The 17,022-nt window shown below is 41.7% G+C and overlaps 2 protein-coding genes and 1 long non-coding RNA gene across 6 annotated transcripts; 1 reads left to right on the top strand and 2 right to left on the bottom strand.

Moving 5' to 3' along the window:
- Positions 1-1,133: 1,133 nt before the first annotated feature.
- LOC4349733 (uncharacterized protein At2g39790, mitochondrial) lies at positions 1,134-5,543 on the bottom strand. Of its 3 annotated transcripts, XR_010737559.1 has the most exons (4): positions 5,388-5,543; positions 4,995-5,320; positions 1,928-2,222; positions 1,134-1,484 (listed from the first exon to the last, which is right to left on the bottom strand). XR_010737559.1 is itself a non-coding variant. In XM_015761370.3 (3 exons), the coding sequence occupies exons 1-3, from the start codon at positions 5,526-5,528 to the stop codon at positions 1,319-1,321; spliced, it is 633 nt and encodes a 210-aa protein (XP_015616856.1). In that variant the 5' UTR covers positions 5,529-5,543; the 3' UTR covers positions 1,134-1,318. The 3 variants fall into 3 exon arrangements, 2 of the variants coding, with proteins under 2 accessions (XP_015616856.1, XP_066161458.1); XM_015761370.3 differs by lacking the exon at positions 1,928-2,222; XM_066305361.1 differs by lacking the exons at positions 1,134-1,484; positions 1,928-2,222 and adding an exon at positions 2,739-3,461.
- Positions 5,544-10,524: 4,981 nt separating this feature from the next.
- On the top strand, positions 10,525-16,869 carry LOC4349735 (probable calcium-transporting ATPase 8, plasma membrane-type). Of its 2 annotated transcripts, none has more exons than NM_001423150.1 (7): positions 10,525-11,114; positions 12,926-12,980; positions 13,134-15,010; positions 15,085-15,243; positions 15,435-15,606; positions 15,708-16,006; positions 16,282-16,869. In NM_001423150.1, exons 1-7 carry the CDS (start codon positions 10,929-10,931, stop codon positions 16,585-16,587), a joined length of 3,054 nt encoding a protein of 1,017 aa, NP_001410079.1. In that variant the 5' UTR covers positions 10,525-10,928; the 3' UTR covers positions 16,588-16,869. The 2 variants fall into 2 exon arrangements, with proteins under 2 accessions (NP_001410079.1, XP_015617348.1); XM_015761862.3 differs by having other exon boundaries at positions 10,764-11,114; positions 13,113-15,010; positions 16,282-16,864.
- Positions 10,560-11,416, bottom strand: LOC136353949 (uncharacterized). The gene is made up of 2 exons (XR_010737560.1): positions 11,284-11,416; positions 10,560-11,210 (listed from the first exon to the last, which is right to left on the bottom strand). It is a non-coding gene; the product is annotated as an uncharacterized lncRNA (long non-coding RNA).
- Positions 16,870-17,022: the final 153 nt, after the last annotated feature.

Raw genomic sequence — 17,022 nt, forward strand, 5'->3', positions numbered from 1 at the left:
GTTGAAGGACTGAACTGACTATTCACCCAAAATATTTGGGTGGAAAATGTTTTACCACACAACAAAATGTAAAACATTTCAAACCATGGCCATTCGTTACAATCTTCATTGTTTCTCACGTTTTCAACACACAAAATGTAAAACAATTTCCATTCGCATGAGTTAAAATGGACAAATCTCGGACGTCCATTTCTCGATCCAACGATGTAGGATAAGAGTTGCATAGTTGCACCGAATTAGATGATTGCACCGGATACTTCCCGTCTTCCCCATAGTAGCTGGTGCTGACCTAGGTTCAGGATACCTAACTTGTGGAAGAGGTTTAGTGGTGGTCCTTAGTCCTTCATGTTTGCATTGTTTTATCCACTTAGTTCCAAATTGCTACTGTATTTTAATTTTCTTTTAAAAGTTCAAGTGTATTTTAAATTCGTTTTATTTTTAAATTAAGACCGAAAATATGCAAATTTATTATTATCAAATTTATTATTATTATTTTTAAATTAAGGCAAATGCTATATAATTGAAGTAGTCAAATTTGGTCCTTCCAAGTAAAAAATGCAAAATTTTAATTTTCTTGTGAAATTTCAATTGCATTTTAAATTCATTTTATTTTTAAATTAAGACTGAAAAGATGCAAACTTATTATTATTAAACTAAATAGTATTATTGTTTTTAAATTAAGGAAAATGTGTTGTCATTCCAAGTTAAAAAAAACTGGAAATTTATAGCTAGTGAGATAAATTATCATTAATATTATAATATAAGTTCTCAAATTGTTTGCCTAAATTTAAAGTAAAGTAACAAAACATGTGATATTTTAAAAGAAAAGCAATAGAACAAGGTAGAGTCAAGTGAGGAAACTCAATACCAACAAGCTAGCGCTCCTTTGTCGTTTACTTGTCCTGCGCACCCATTATATCCAGAACAGAGCTCAGCACTTCACGGGGCAATTTCGTGCCTCCTCGTATCAGCGCCAACACCTTTGACGCTGAGATATTATATCTTAGCGCCATCAGGATTGACGCTAAGGTCACGGTTGATTTTTGGAATTAGTTTTTGATATAGGTTATTCTTAAAATAAGTTTTGTAAAAGGGTCAATTTGTCAAAATTTCAGCAAATTCCCTCCATTGCAAGCTCGAAATAAAAAAATTTAGATTCGAGCAAAGTATGGTGATTTCGTGGTTCATTCCACGAAACTAAATTAAGCACCGCAATTGCATTCCGAAGCTAGCATCTATGCATTGCCAGTTTGTCACAACAAAAGTGTGCGCATTTGACTGGAACAATTTAATGGTCTTCGGTACTGGAAATATTTTGTCAATGATCTTTGCTGAACATTTCTTCCAAAGTTTTCAGCCAGTTCATATATTGCCACCGCTCCTTCTCAACCAAATGGTGGTGAAGTAAGCTTGCCAGTTTGGAGTTAACGCCTCTTGCCACCATATACCCTTTCAATGCAACCTGTAACTGCGGATCCAAATTTCTGCAAAAAGAAAAAGGGAAGCATAGTCATTGATTGCAAATAGGTAGAAGGAAATCACGCTTGCAATGATCCTAATTAAAACAACAGGAATATAGACCCCTCTACCCTCTTATATCCCCAAAAAAGGAATCAAAGGCTCTTTGATTGTTTAAGGGAACAGAAATAGGCCCCTTCAGAGTAGCAACGATACAGTCAACTTTCATAAGTAAAAAGAAATATGTAAACATTATAGCTCAGCAAACACAAAATGCTCACCATTCAACCAGATAGCAAGGGATACATGTAATGCTTAAGAGCATGGCCAACAGCCACCCAAATCAATCCCCTAAATTATTATTTTGAGATCTCTAAAAAGGATATAAGGCATGAATATATCTTTATCTCCAAGAGATACCCAAAATTCAACTCTCCAAACAAATAAAGTGGGCCAGCTAGAAAACTACCAACAACAAAATTGTAGTTCCTCTCTTCCCCCCTCACATGCGTTGCGCACTGTGCCCTCCTCCGTGGCACGTGACGTACTCCCTCCGAGCGTGGCATCCCGTCATCCGTTTCACCATTTTTTCTTCAGGACGTTCAATCTCCTTGACATCATAACTTACAGTTGAAGCATTGAACAATGCTTTCATTGGCTTCAGCTGCCATATGAGTATTTGGCCCAAAATCATATTTCACTTGATTATTAGCACGGCGACATCTCTGGGAATCCACGTTTCACTTGATGATTAGCAAGATCTCCTGTATTTTACATGGAAAAAAAATATTGGTTCTGCAATAATCAACAGTGGAGTGTTAACCCAGTCAAAAACTCCAGCCTTTTTATGTCAATGGTGTTAACAACATGGAGTTGATCATGGCCTAAATGCGGAGTAGACAAAACATATATGAAACCAAGAGCTAAACTGCGAACTGGGAATCTTCTCACACTGAACTGCTTCATATGAATTTCAGCAGCAAAAAAAAGAGGAGTTTTGCAAGCGGCAAGATATTTCAGCAGCTGCAACAGTAATTTTCAGCACCAGCAAGCAGCAGTTTTCAGCAGGAAAAAACAGAAATTTTCAGCACCAAAAAGCAGAATTTTTCAGCTATAACAAGCAACAATTTTCATAAGCCAGCAACAGCATATTTCAGCACCAACACCAAGCAGTTCCCAACAACAGCAAAGCAGAAGATTTGAGCAGAGCAGCAACAATCTGTTTTCAGCAATAGTAAGAAACATTTCAGCAAGCCAACGAACAGCCATGTTCCATCACTGAATTGAAACAAAAAATCACTCACCAATAGCAGTTAATCATCCAATGTTGAAAATACATACATGGGTCCATTTGTGGTCAAATATTGTGGAGATAACAACTATGTTATTAATGGACATGAATAAATCTTTGAATGCCACTAAACCAACCTAGAGCAAGTTTAAGCAATACTGCAACTGTGCAAGAGCAAAGTTTCGACGGACGAAATTCGCTTTATCACCCAAAGAGCAATTTGTACAGAAATCGACTCCAGGCGAGTCGTGCTCGATGAAGTCCAGTGACTGGGCATCTCCGGCGGAAGCTGGCTGGTCGCATCAGGCCTTTGTTGCCTGCATGTTACCAGATGGCTTGGGTGGCCGGGACAGGGTGGCACCAATCCGACATAGGGGAAGGCGGCTGCGAGACGCGACGGGGCAGAGGGCCGATTGGAGGCGAATCGGGTGGCTGGCTGAATCGAAGCGGTGGTGGTGCTTGGGAAGCGCACCTGGCTAGGTGGAGATGGGACTGGTGCTGCCGGAACACGTGCCGCTTCTGGAAAAAATGCCGACGCGGGGTAGCTTGGGGGAGCGATGGCTGCTTTCCCAACAGCTGCAGGGAAGATAAGGCCGGCGGAACAGATCTACTCGCCGGCAGACGAGGGCGCAAAGAAGAGCCTAGCGGGATTATTTTCGCCCAACATGCGCGAAGAGACTGCGATAGAAGGATTGGACGCCGCGCCTCTCCCCTACAAGTCGAGAGCGATATACGCGGGATTAGAAATGCTAAATTTTTAGGGGTGGTTTACGTCTACTGTTGGAGAGATTTTTCATGCAAAACCCCTTAATTTGGTAATGGGAGTAGTATAAGGGAGCTGTTGGTCATGCTCTAAGGTTACTTTAACTACCAACAATCCTCATTGCCTAGAAAAATAGACTGCTGAGTCCCTAACCAATCACATTATGACGTTATCTATTTGAGATGACAGGCTCTGAGGTCATTTTGCTAACAACAGAAACACCTGTAGTGATGAGCCTTAGAGCATAGCCTAGTCCCAGGTTAACACATGACGCTATAAATCTGTACTAGCTCGCTTCAATCCAGTCAACACAATAAAATAAAAAAAAACCCAAGTAGAGATAAGAAATTGTTGAAATAGAATAAAGTGGAACATTCGTTCTCATCTATTTTAGTGTATCTATTTTAATCCAAAACCAAGTATCAATTTTCATACTTTTATAACTGTCTGCTGTTTAGTTGGTTGTTACTACAGTTGTACCTCCAAAAAGATCAGCAATACCCTTATGACATAAAGCATTTTCAACCAACAAGTTTCTCTATAAACAAATGGAAATGAATAAGTGAAGTTTCCAACTTTTAGCATGAGCATACTCATAGTATGGCCAAGCAATCGATATGTTTTAACCAATTCATCTGCAGCCAGCCACATTCACGTTGTCACGTTGAACAGATATGGACATGCCATTGCAAGCCAACATAAAAAAAAAAAACTCTAACAGAATACACCATCTAAATTTTGTTGCAAGCGCAAGCAGCAGTTTTATGAGTAGTGGAGAACAGGAATTCGTGAGACCTCGCCACCAAATTTACCAAAGTTCCTTTCAAAATCCCTCCATCAAGAGTGGGATGTAAGAGAATTCTGCATTGATGAACTTTTAACAAAAGGGTAGGTAACTAGATATTCTAGCAAATGAAGACCATGCGGCTTAGCATGGATTGAAGAACAAGGGCAGATACTTGGTTCACTGTCAAAACATTACAAGATAAATAACTATTCAACCCTACAGTCCAGTCTGTCCAGATAGTAATTAGTGGTGCAATCCTTTAGATTTTGGTCAGCGGTCATACTGTCCCCATTATAAATTTTCTAGACAAGTCGATGGGGGTTGACAACTAATAGTTAATTTCCATAAACATAATAAAACAAACCAGGATACTCTGACACTCTGTTAGTCTGTTGTACGACAATTTCGTTAACAATCAGCACACTACTACCACAAGAAAAATACAGGTGTTCCTTTTATTTCGTAGGAAGAGAAGATAGTGGTAATGAATTTCATATGAGGGCGTAGGCTCTCGGCTCTCAGCACACTAATTTTTTTGTAACGATCACTAGAATTACAGAACTCCACTAAACTACTAAAGTGTCATGAAAGTGCTTGTTGTTTCCAGATTTCTTGCAGGAACTCCCAGCTTATGAGCCCACTGCACGCATGGCAATATCCACACAAGTTAACCACACAAATGAAGAAGTAATCACCTGAACTCCGGCCCTTCATACTTGTCTTCCCCAGCGTCGCACTCGCCAGCAAACGGGTGGTAACAAACAGCAGTAACATCATAGTCAGCAGAGCCGCCATCACCTTCAGCTGCAAACGCGCGGCAATCGAACCGCATCACCGGCTTCACATCAGGCTTACTGACGAACACCTTCATGAGCGCGTCCCTGGGCAGGGGCTCCTCCCCTTCGAACCGCAGCGGCGCGAGCACCGCCGACACGAGGACCTCCTCGGAAGCATCCCGGCGGCGCAGGAGCACCTCCTGCCCGCGCGGCGCGTCCGACACGGTGGAGAAATCAGGAATGTCCTGCGAGAACGAGGGGGGAGTGAGTGGCGCTGGATTTGGGGGCGAGGCAGCATGCGGTGGTGGGTACCTGGGATTGGAGCGACGGAGGAGAGGAGGAGGGGGAGGAGGAGAGCTCATGAGCGATCTCGGCGCGGACGGCGGCCAGCACGCCGCCGTCGTTGGCGCCGCCGCGGCGCAGGGCGGACGCGGCCAGGCGGCGCAGCGACATCACGCAGGAATCGGTAGCGAGCTTTCGGTCGGTCCACGGACCAAATACTACAGCAGAAGGCCCAGAAAGGCCCAGCCTTGAGAGTCCGTGAAAGGAAAAAGTAGACCGAAGGTCCCTCAACTTGTCATCGAATACAACGCATTCCTTAACTTACAAAATCATCCTCAAACCGTAAAACCGGATACAAGACATCCCTCAACTTATAAAATCAGTGCAAACTAGGACTCTCGGTTTGACTCCGGTTTTATCCAACGTGGCAGTTGACATAGCGTGGGACTCACCATGTCAGCCTCTTCTTCCCCTCCCATTTCCACCTCTCATCCTCTCAAGCAGGTGGTGGCGGCGAAGTCGGTGGACGGCGAGGCAATGAGGAGGTATGGGCTGTTTATGTGGCACGCCCGCGGTGACCTCGCAGCGCGGAGGACATGTTCACCCGCGCCATCAACGAGGAGCCATGGCGGCCGTCCATGTCGGCGGGATCTAGCGCCCGCGCCGTCGGAGATGGCAGTGGCGGCGGCGTGGGGGAGGCCCTCCTACTCCCGCGTCGTCATCGCCGCCGCCTCGTCACCCGTCGTCACGTTGTCACCGCTGTTGCCGCCTCGCCGCCGGACTCCCGCCTCCCCTACCAGCCTCCTCCCTACCCGCAGGCTACGCTGCCAGTGAAAGAAAAGAAGAGGAGAGAGAGAGGAAGAAAGGTGGAGAGGGGAGAGGAAGAAGAGGCTGGCATGTGGGACCCACGTGGGTCCCACGCTGAGTTAGCTGCCACGTCGAACAAAACCGGAGTCAAAACTGCCGAGGGACCTAGTTTGCACTAGTTTTGTAAGTCGAGGGATGCGTTGTATCAGTTTTTGCAGTTCAAGGACGATTTTGTAACTCGATGACAAGTTGAGGGACCTTCGATGTATTTTTCCCTCCATAAAAACTAAAAAATATCATGGGCCATGAAAACATTTAAGTCTCACTTTTTATCTGAAAATATTGTGTGAGGGATTAAGTCCACTCGCCCTTCCTCAACTTTAGTTGAGTTTGATTTTACATCCCATATACTCAATACCAGAAATCTTCACCCCAAACTATACAAAACCATGCAAGTTGGATCCCATGACAATTTAGACCTCATTTTCCGCTGCTTTCACTTATGTGGCACATGCTCGTGCCCACTTGTTAGCCTCAAAAGAGAAGGAGATTGGTGTAGTAATTAAGGGGGCCGCATGAGTAGTACGCACAAGGTGTGGTGGTGGCTAGGAGGAAGTAGAGATGGCAATGGGTACCCATAACCCGAGACCCGACGGGTTTTTACTCTATTAGGAGCTAATCGTGTTCTAACTCTTATACCCTGGGTCTACTAACGGGCGAAAACTCTTACCCATTGGGTACGTGGGTATGGGTCTGTTCTTTACCCACCCATACCCACCAACCCGTGGGTAGAAAAAACCCGTTCATTGAGCCTAAAACTATGAGCAATATAACTCTCGACGACTACTAAATCATAGCATAAAACTCCTTTCACATCTTAAAGCATTGCTTAGTCTAGTTATATGAAATTATTATTCGATTTCTTGATTATGTAATGTGGTTGTTGTTGACAGAAAACACGAGGCCTGGGAGATCTGCTTAACTCCAGTGCAGGTCCAAAGCTCGCCTTCGAATGTATGAGCTTGCCAGTTGATTTGATCCTGTAATCAACAATAAATAGAAGTAAAGAAACCGCAGTTAAATCTATAAATGATAGCCGATCGGCTAGGTGCCGATGACATATCATTTATCTTTGAGCCGATGTCGTATATGCATCGATCGGCAGTCATTAATAAATAAGAAAGGACTGAATCTACTCGATCGGCTGCAGATATTACCAATATATAATCTTTATATCGATATATACTTAAATCAAGTGATTGGGATAGATCGGTCGCCATGCCGAGACAGTACAAATCACTTAGATCGAAATATATATTAATGATGAGACTATATACGTTCATAGCATAGCCGATCAGATAGATCTAGCATGTATCGGCTAATACTCCGATACCACTCTATATTAAGATATTAAAGCAAGTAGAATATACTAAACAAAAGCCTAATATACTTAAATGCAGCAAGATCTTAACGTAAAGGGCAGATTTAACATGTCAATCAAGCATATAGGATAAAAAGTAGTTAAATCAGGTAAGATCGGCTGAAACTCCGATACTACCCTAATCAGCAACTAAGAAGCGGGCTAGAGATTGAGATTCTAATCACGACTCATAAGATCAAACTTAACTGATGCAGCTATAAGTATGAAAAGAAGGACAATATCTAGACAATCAAGCCGTTGGATGTGTCATAGAGTGATAGATATCCTATATAATCTAAGTCAACATCGGTATTTAACCTAATCGGCTACCTTCTATTGACGGATGTTAGCCGATTATAGGTTGGATATCGATATTGCCAAGGATTATATAGGATATATGATAACTCGACGAATTACATAAACAAGATTAGAGCATCATAAAGATGGAAGCACTAATCCCGAGAACGCAAGCCGCCATAACAAGTTTTACCTCTTGTTGAAGATCGAAACCGATGCAGCTCAACCCGAAAGCAAGAACTCGTCGAAATAAAACTAAAGCAAAAAAGGTGGCGATGCGCCGAGATTGTATTGAACGTGTGTGTTAAAAGTTACATAGGGCTCGGGTCTATTTATACACGAAAATTACAAGATATGTCCATAACGGACACGACAATTATCTCTAACAAACTCTAAGATACCATAAGTCTTTGCGGCAGACTTTTGCTCAAGCATATCTCTAAGGAAATTACATAAAACATCCTAATTAATAGATACAATTGCCTTCTCAGGACTCTATCCATGTGCGGCAATCACCTTGAAGCACCTCAATTCAACCCGATGTCATACATCAAGTTGCATTGTCGGAATCGGCTGCATCGGCTTACCTAGCCCGACTCAGACCCAGCCGATCCTAATCGTAGCCGATTTGGACTCCAGCCGATTCCTGCTCTGTTTCCGAACTCGATCTCCGCCTCCAACTTTGCTTCGATCTAATCTTCTTTCCCGATGCCGATATTACCAAATTTGGTTGTTAACACATGCCCCCCAAGTCCGGAATATTTGATAATATTTCCGATTTGCTGTAAATCGACTGCGAGCAAGTTTCGCACTTTGCCGTTTTTCGACCGTTACTGCCGTGCTTTAAATACTAACCGTTACCCTCGAGAAATCTCACACCGTCCTCCTCCGTTTTCACCACTGAAACCAACTTTGCCCTTTCTCTCTTCGGCGATCTTCCTGACGCACAAGGCGATCCCCAGGCGATTTCGTTCCCGACCAAATCTCCGCCCGCGACGATGTCGTCGTCCACCAGCCCTTCTACTGCGCCATCGGCTGAGTACGCTGAGGTAAAGTCCTCACCAGCTAGATCCCTTTTCCTCGCATGAAATCGATTTCTCCTTTTCTCCTCATGTTTTCTGCTTCTCAATTCCTTTGGATTTGCAGCACCTTTCCAACCTAGTCGCGATTCCCAGCCTTTCACATAAAAACTACTATTTTCTTGGCCCAATCGGCAATCTCGACCTGTAACACCCCAGCCCGTTTGAAGCCTAGTAGTGTGTGTTTGGCCCATGTGGCCCAGAAGTGGATGTGTAGAGGATGAGGGCGCGGAGGGTCCCATCTCGACCTCCCCTATGTTGAAGCGATAGCCAAGGAGGGTCTTTAGGAGAGGGAGCTCTTCCCGTCCAACGGCCACCGATTACCTAGTTCCAAACTTCCAATATCCTGGAACTAGACCTCCGGAGTTGCAGCAAGCCGTGAAAACATCAATACTTCATTTTCTTGTCGTACCGGTATGTGTATCCAATACGGTGATATGTCCGATACTCTAACGATACGACGTCAAAGGAGTATCGGCCACTGACCATCGAAAAAATAAAAAATAATTAGCGATACTCGCACGATACTTATTGGATACTTCTCTGATACCTAGTCATGTAACCACCTTTTCAATAGACCATTAAAAACCTAATGGTACACTATTAATATATTTATAGGTTTAATGCTGGCCATGTTTATTATATAAGGTTACAAGGTGTTAAGTTTGTTGATTGTTTGTAACAGGCAACAATGCATAGAATATTCTTCTATTAGAGCAAGTTTAATAATAGTATAGCCAACTACTAACTCCAATTCATCTCTAACCAATGTAATACTATCTCCGTCCCAAAATAAGTGCAGCCATAAATATCCGTGCTCAGCGTTTTGACCGTCCGTCTTATTTGAAAAATTTATGAAAAAAGTTAAAAAAATTAGTCACACATAAAGTACTATTAATGTTTTACCATATAATAACAATAAAAATACTAATCATAATTTTTTTCAAATAAGACGAACGGTCAAACGTTGTTCATGAACAGTGCTAAAACTGCACTTATTTTGGGACAGAGGGAGTAGCCAATTCATACAATAGTTGCTTACTATATTATTAATACCTGGTCCTACCTGTCATACACATATTACGTCTTGAAGTTCGTACTGCAGATGGTTACAGATATGTAGCCCGCTGCTCTTCTCTCTCTTCCTTTATCTCTTTAAAATATATTTATAGCTGGCTTATAGCCTGCTATTGTACCTGCTCTTAAGGCAATCTTATTGTTTTACACGGTTCCTTATACTTTAGTTTTTAAAAATACTTTTATATATACTCGCCGTATCGATGTTTTTGAAATTTCCTGTATCGTCATATTAATGTTTTAAAAATCTCCGTATCAACTTATCCGTATTGCCCTACCAGTATCACATATCGTGCATGATAGGCGGCAAGCCCCGCGCTCGCTGGCGGCAGCGGCAAGTTGGAGAGCAGTGTACCCCCGTTCAATGTGCATGTTGCTTCGCTTTGCAACTACTACTGCGGCGACTTATAATTTTGGTGATTTCTCACTATTATCGCCTAGTTACTGTGCTCAACTGCTCATCCATCAGAGGACGGACACACCAAGTCAAGCAAAATCAGCTGCCCATACCACACGAAAAAGTGAACGGAAAGTTGTAGCAATCTCCTGGTCAATACCACATCGATCTCTCGTCAAAAACAAAAGAAAATTTCAACCTACAAACTAGTGTTCGAGGCCATAGGCATACACACTGGAGAGGAAAATTTTAAGTTAGGAAAATGGAGATCCGATCGCCTGCCGTTTCCATATTCTTTATCCCCAGACCATACAGGCGCAGAGCCAGTTGTCTCCTTGTTTTAGGCCAAGTTGAAAGCTTTTGGACTTTGAAGGGAAAAAAAAACTCCTCTCCCTCTCTCCCCTTCCTCTCCGGCCGGGCAGAAAAGAGTACTAGTAGTGGAGTGGTGGACTGCGCTTCGTGTGCGTGAGCGTGAGCGTGCTCACCGGCCGGGGATGGAGAAGCTTGACAGGTACCTGCAGGAGCACTTCGATGTGCCGGCCAAGAACCCGTCGGAGGAGGCGCAGCGGCGATGGCGGCAAGCCGTTGGCACCATCGTCAAGAACCGCCGCCGCCGCTTCCGCTGGGTGCCCGACCTCGACCGCCGCTCCTTGGACAAGGCCAAGGTCCGCTCCACCCAGGTACTAACCAACCACGAACTACCCCGCCCTAATTCATCCATTCTCCTTTCCGCCATCACTTCGTTCTTCACTGCATCTCATCGTGAGTCGATTTGCCTAGCAAGAACAACACTTTGATTAAAAAAAAAACAAACTGCTTTTGGTTTGGGCATGTTCAGTATTCAGTAACCGTTGTTGGTCTTGTCTTGCCGGTTGCCATCAGATTGTATGACAATAATACACTTTGTTTGAATCGCTGCCACCCAAACAATCAAAGCCACAAAAGCAGGATATTTATGCTATTTCTTCGCGGTACTGGGCACGGACGCACAATACGGCCGTATCATGTTGACTTGTATACTCAGCTTTATTAGGGAGGAAAAGACCAAATTATCAGGGCCAACCTGACCGCGACCGTCAAGGAAGCTTCCGCGAAGCTTACAAGAGTCCAAAGAAAATGGTGTTAAAAGGACAAATATATCACCTTATTATCACATCGATTCTGTTATAAAGTTCTCTCCACCTGTCAATCTCATTGCAAATCTAAAATCATTGTTTATATTCTACTAGTCTTTCATATCGAGTCCAAGTGTTCAACTATTTTGTCCCCATGTGAAAAAAAAGGAATCTTGTTTGTTTGGTGGGGAATCCAACATTGCGTCTTGAGACTCTTAATTCAGGGATTTGTTCTACATTACTATGCGCTATATATATTTTTAGTTATATACTTATATGCCTGTATTCTAGGTTTGGTGGATAGGGTGGGCCGATCCGCAGATGTCTATTTCTGATTTCTGAGACCCTTTCTTATATTATTTTCTTGTATTATTTCCATCACATAAAAATTCCCCTATTTTACCGTTCAGTCAACTGAGAACTCTAACTTCAGTTCATTAGGGGCCTTCTTGTTTTACGATAATGCTAGTCAAAGATGCATACTTTGTAAGCAGAACCAGAGTTGTTCATGACAAAAACTTACTTTACTCTTTATATATTTTCCAAAACCAGTCCTTAACTCCTATTGGTATACGATTAAGAAGGTACATTCAATACTTTGTTGGCATGTTCAAGTTTGCAAATCAATAAGCAGTTCTTAAAGCAGATAATCTTCTTACTGGTTGGTGGCCGAAAGACACTTTTCAAAACCAGAATTAACTGACAACTAGTTTGATTTGTAATTATTGTTTGAATTCTAGACGCTTCACATTTTGTTGTCTTAGATGCAATATTTTTTATGCGAATGTAATTACTCTATGCTTAAAATGTAACCGATTTATTTTTGACAATCATGCTGGAAAAATTTGCAAACACCAAATTCAATCATTTGGTTGATCTGCTTTCTTCTAGGCTGGAAAACTTTCTTGTTACACAATGCAAATAACAGCTAGTTCTTTCTTCCAATGATCCAATCCATTTCTAACATAAATCAAGAGTAGGGAAGGTATTTCTATTATAAGGAGATTAGGAGGATGACACTGGATGATGCAGGTATAGTGGCAATATAACTTCAAATGTAGGATGACCATCATGTTTGCAATAAAGCTCAACACCATGTTTCTTGTAAGAACAATCATGGGGCTAGAACTTGTACCACTATATTTGAACAAAGCTTTCCAAGCCTTCCATATGCGCAACTTAAATGAGTTATATTTTTGCATCCGAATGGTTGGATTAATTAACTTCATTGTCATGGGCTAAACAACAGTATTACTATTCCTTATCAGTTACCGCATTTTATAATATGTGATTTTATCTTACGACTACAAGAAAATGATTATAATATTATATATAAGCAGTAAAAATGGTTTCCCTTTTTGTGTTTGCTTTACCAGGAAAAGATTCGGGTTGCCCTCTATGTGCAGCAGGCTGCACTCATTTTTAGTGATGGTATGGAATAGCTTTTCTATGTTACTGTTCTTTTTTAGTATGGAATAATTCTATGTAACTTGATTTACTCCCAATATTTAACAAAAAGTGCCAAAAAGAAAGAGTTCAAGCTAACAGAGGATATTATTAAAGCTAGATTTTCCATCAATCCAGATGAACTAGCATTGATCACAAGCAAGCATGATTCGAAAGCTTTAAAGATGCATGGTGGGGTAGATGGGATATCTAAAAAAGTCCGTTCATCGTTTGATCATGGCATATGTGCTAGTGACTTAGATACAAGACAGAACATATATGGCGTCAACCGTTATGCAGAAAAGCCTTCAAGAAGTTTCTGGATGTTTGTTTGGGATGCATTCCAGGACATGACCCTTATAATTCTTATGGTATGTGCATTGCTATCTGTTGCAGTTGGTTTGGCAACAGAAGGATGGCCAAAGGGCATGTATGATGGCTTGGGTATAATACTCAGCATTTTCTTAGTTGTTATGGTTACTGCTGTTAGTGATTATAAGCAGTCACTCCAATTTAAGGAGCTAGACAATGAAAAGAAAAAGATATTTATCCATGTAACCAGAGATGGGCGTCGACAAAAGATCTCTATATATGACTTGGTAGTTGGTGATATAGTTCATCTGTCAATTGGAGATCAAGTACCTGCTGATGGACTATATATACATGGGTACTCCCTTTTGATTGATGAGTCCAGCTTATCTGGTGAGAGTGACCCAGTGTATGTTTCTCAAGACAAACCATTCATCTTGGCAGGAACTAAAGTGCAAGATGGATCTGCTAAGATGATAGTAACTGCTGTCGGTATGCGCACTGAATGGGGAAAATTGATGAGCACATTGAGTGAGGGAGGAGAGGATGAGACACCACTGCAGGTTAAGCTAAATGGAGTTGCGACCGTTATAGGAAAGATTGGACTGGTATTTGCCATATTAACATTTTTAGTTCTGCTGGTTAGATTCCTCATTGACAAAGGCATGACGGTTGGTCTGCTCAAATGGTATTCTACCGATGCATTGACTATAGTAAACTACTTTGCAACAGCGGTAACCATTATAGTTGTTGCTGTACCTGAAGGATTACCCTTGGCTGTTACTTTGAGTCTTGCATTTGCAATGAAAAAGTTAATGAATGATAAAGCACTTGTTAGACATCTTTCAGCGTGCGAAACAATGGGATCTGCTGGTACCATCTGCACGGACAAAACAGGAACTTTGACTACTAACTATATGGTTGTTGACAAAATATGGATATCTGAGGTTTCAAAGTCAGTTACCAGTAACACCATTTCAGGAGAACTTAATTCTGTGGTTTCTTCTAGAACATTGAGTCTGCTTTTGCAGGGAATTTTTGAGAATACTAGCGCTGAGGTGGTCAAGGAAAAGGATGGCAAGCAAACTGTCTTAGGAACTCCAACAGAAAGAGCAATATTAGAATTTGGCTTGGGCTTGGAAGGAGTTCATGATGCTGAGTATAGTGCCTGCACCAAGGTTAAGGTTGAGCCTTTCAATTCAGTCAAGAAGAAGATGGCAGTGCTGATTTCATTACCCAGTGGCACGTCCAGATGGTTTTGCAAAGGTGCATCAGAAATTATTTTGCAGATGTGCGACATGATGGTTGATGGCGATGGAAATGCTATTCCCTTATCGGAAGCTCAGAGAAAGAACATCTTAGATACTATCAACTCATTTGCTTCAGATGCTTTAAGGACGTTGTGCCTGGCATATAAGGAAGTGGATGATGATATTGATGACAATGCAGATAGTCCAACAAGTGGTTTTACTCTAATAGCCATTTTCGGTATCAAGGATCCTGTGCGCCCTGGAGTTAAGGATGCTGTTAAGACCTGTATGTCTGCTGGTATCACAGTAAGAATGGTAACTGGTGATAATATAAATACAGCTAAAGCTATAGCTAAAGAGTGTGGAATATTGACTGAAGATGGTGTAGCAATAGAAGGACCAGAATTCCATAGCAAGAGCCCAGAAGAGATGAGGGACCTGATACCGAATATTCAGGTTCATAATGTTTTCCTCAGTCTATATGTTTACTCAAATATTGACCAAACTTAATATCTGGAAATATTTTGCAGGTTATGGCCCGTTCTTTACCATTGGATAAACATACACTCGTGACAAACTTGCGAGGTATGTTTGATGAGGTGGTTTCTGTGACAGGTGATGGTACAAATGATGCTCCTGCATTACACGAAGCAGATATCGGGCTTGCTATGGGCATTGCAGGAACAGAGGTACTGTTTCCTATGCAGTTCAAAACTTATGGATGTAGCATCAATAGACATTAAAAAAGTCAGATATTTAGGACAAATATGTCAGTATTCATTCTTACTGAAATAAGTTGACCCTGATAACCCATTTTGGATACTTTGTATTTTCTTTTTCATCTTCTGAAATGGAGTAATTTTGTCTTTTATTTGTGCAGGTTGCCAAGGAGAGTGCAGATGTCATAGTACTTGACGACAATTTCACTACTATAATAAATGTTGCAAGATGGGGTCGTGCAGTTTATATTAACATCCAAAAGTTTGTGCAGTTTCAATTGACTGTCAATATTGTTGCTTTAGTTATCAATTTTGTCTCAGCATGCATCACAGGTGAGGGCAACATTATAGTATTCATCTGATACCATGTATTTCCATTAAGTGGTTCCCCATGATCTCCAACACAGTACTAATGTTTCTCTCTTCCGTCACAGGGAGCGCTCCTCTCACTGCTGTGCAGCTATTGTGGGTCAATATGATCATGGATACACTGGGAGCTTTAGCACTAGCAACAGAGCCTCCAAATGATGAAATGATGAAGAGGCCACCTGTCCGAAAAGGGGAAAGTTTCATTACCAAGGTCATGTGGAGAAATATCATGGGCCAAAGTTTGTATCAGCTATTTGTACTTGGAGCTCTCATGTTTGGTGGAGAAAGCCTTCTGAACATCAAGGGTGCAGATTCCAAATCCATCATAAATACACTGATCTTCAACTCCTTCGTGTTTTGTCAGGTTAGTGCATTATGGAACACTGTAACCATGCTAGTATTTCCACAAACCACTCACATAAAATGGTGTTTCTTTTTTGGCCTTAAGACCTATGGTGAAACTGAGGTCTTTCCGAAGTCTGCCACAATATGTGTTTGGTTGGTCACAGCTTATATTTCCAATATCATGCTTAAGAATCCTGAACTGATAGATATATCTTTTTTTTAAAAAAAAATAATCATGATTTGGCAAGGGAATTTCTTGTTCTAATGATGATGTTCTGGCAAACGTTGTACCAGGTATTCAATGAAATAAACAGCAGAGAAATGCAGAAGATCAATGTTTTCCGTGGTATCATCAGCAATTGGATCTTCATTGCAGTCATAGCTGCAACCGTAGCATTTCAAGTGGTGATCATAGAGTTTCTTGGCACTTTCGCCAGTACTGTTCCGCTCAACTGGCAACATTGGCTGCTCAGCGTCGGCCTTGGCTCCATCAGCCTGATTGTTGGTGTCATCTTGAAGTGTATACCAGTTGGTTCAGGTGAAACCTCTGCAACTCCAAATGGATACAGGCCACTTGCCAATGGCCCTGATGACATATAGCTGAAGAATAATCACTAATAAGGGAAAGTAGAATCCAGGGTGCAATACGGCATCCAGCTGCCCAGCTCAGTTCAGTTGTTTTGGAATACACTAACCATCCACTGATTTTGTTCAAATTTTGCCAAACTGCACTATATCCTGTCATGTAATTGTTACTACATCACACGTTACTGATGTGCACCTTTACCACTCTGCTTTCAACTTCAGACTTTATTGTATCAGTGAATTCATATGATAGACGGTTGTTAGTGCAACAAGTTATTGTGGTTTGGATTCACACTGAAATAATCTTTTGATGCCATATATGCCATTTGAAACTGATATATATTAGCACCCTTAAGGTCCTGAACAGGAGTTAAATTCATAAAACAGAGTAAATAAAGAACTAGAAGTATCATTCATGAACTGAACAGAACAATCTCCTAAGATCTGTCT

The sequence above is a fragment of the Oryza sativa genome, chromosome 11 (assembly GCF_034140825.1).
Source record: "Oryza sativa Japonica Group chromosome 11, ASM3414082v1".
NCBI classification, from domain to species: domain Eukaryota; kingdom Viridiplantae; phylum Streptophyta; class Magnoliopsida; order Poales; family Poaceae; genus Oryza; species Oryza sativa.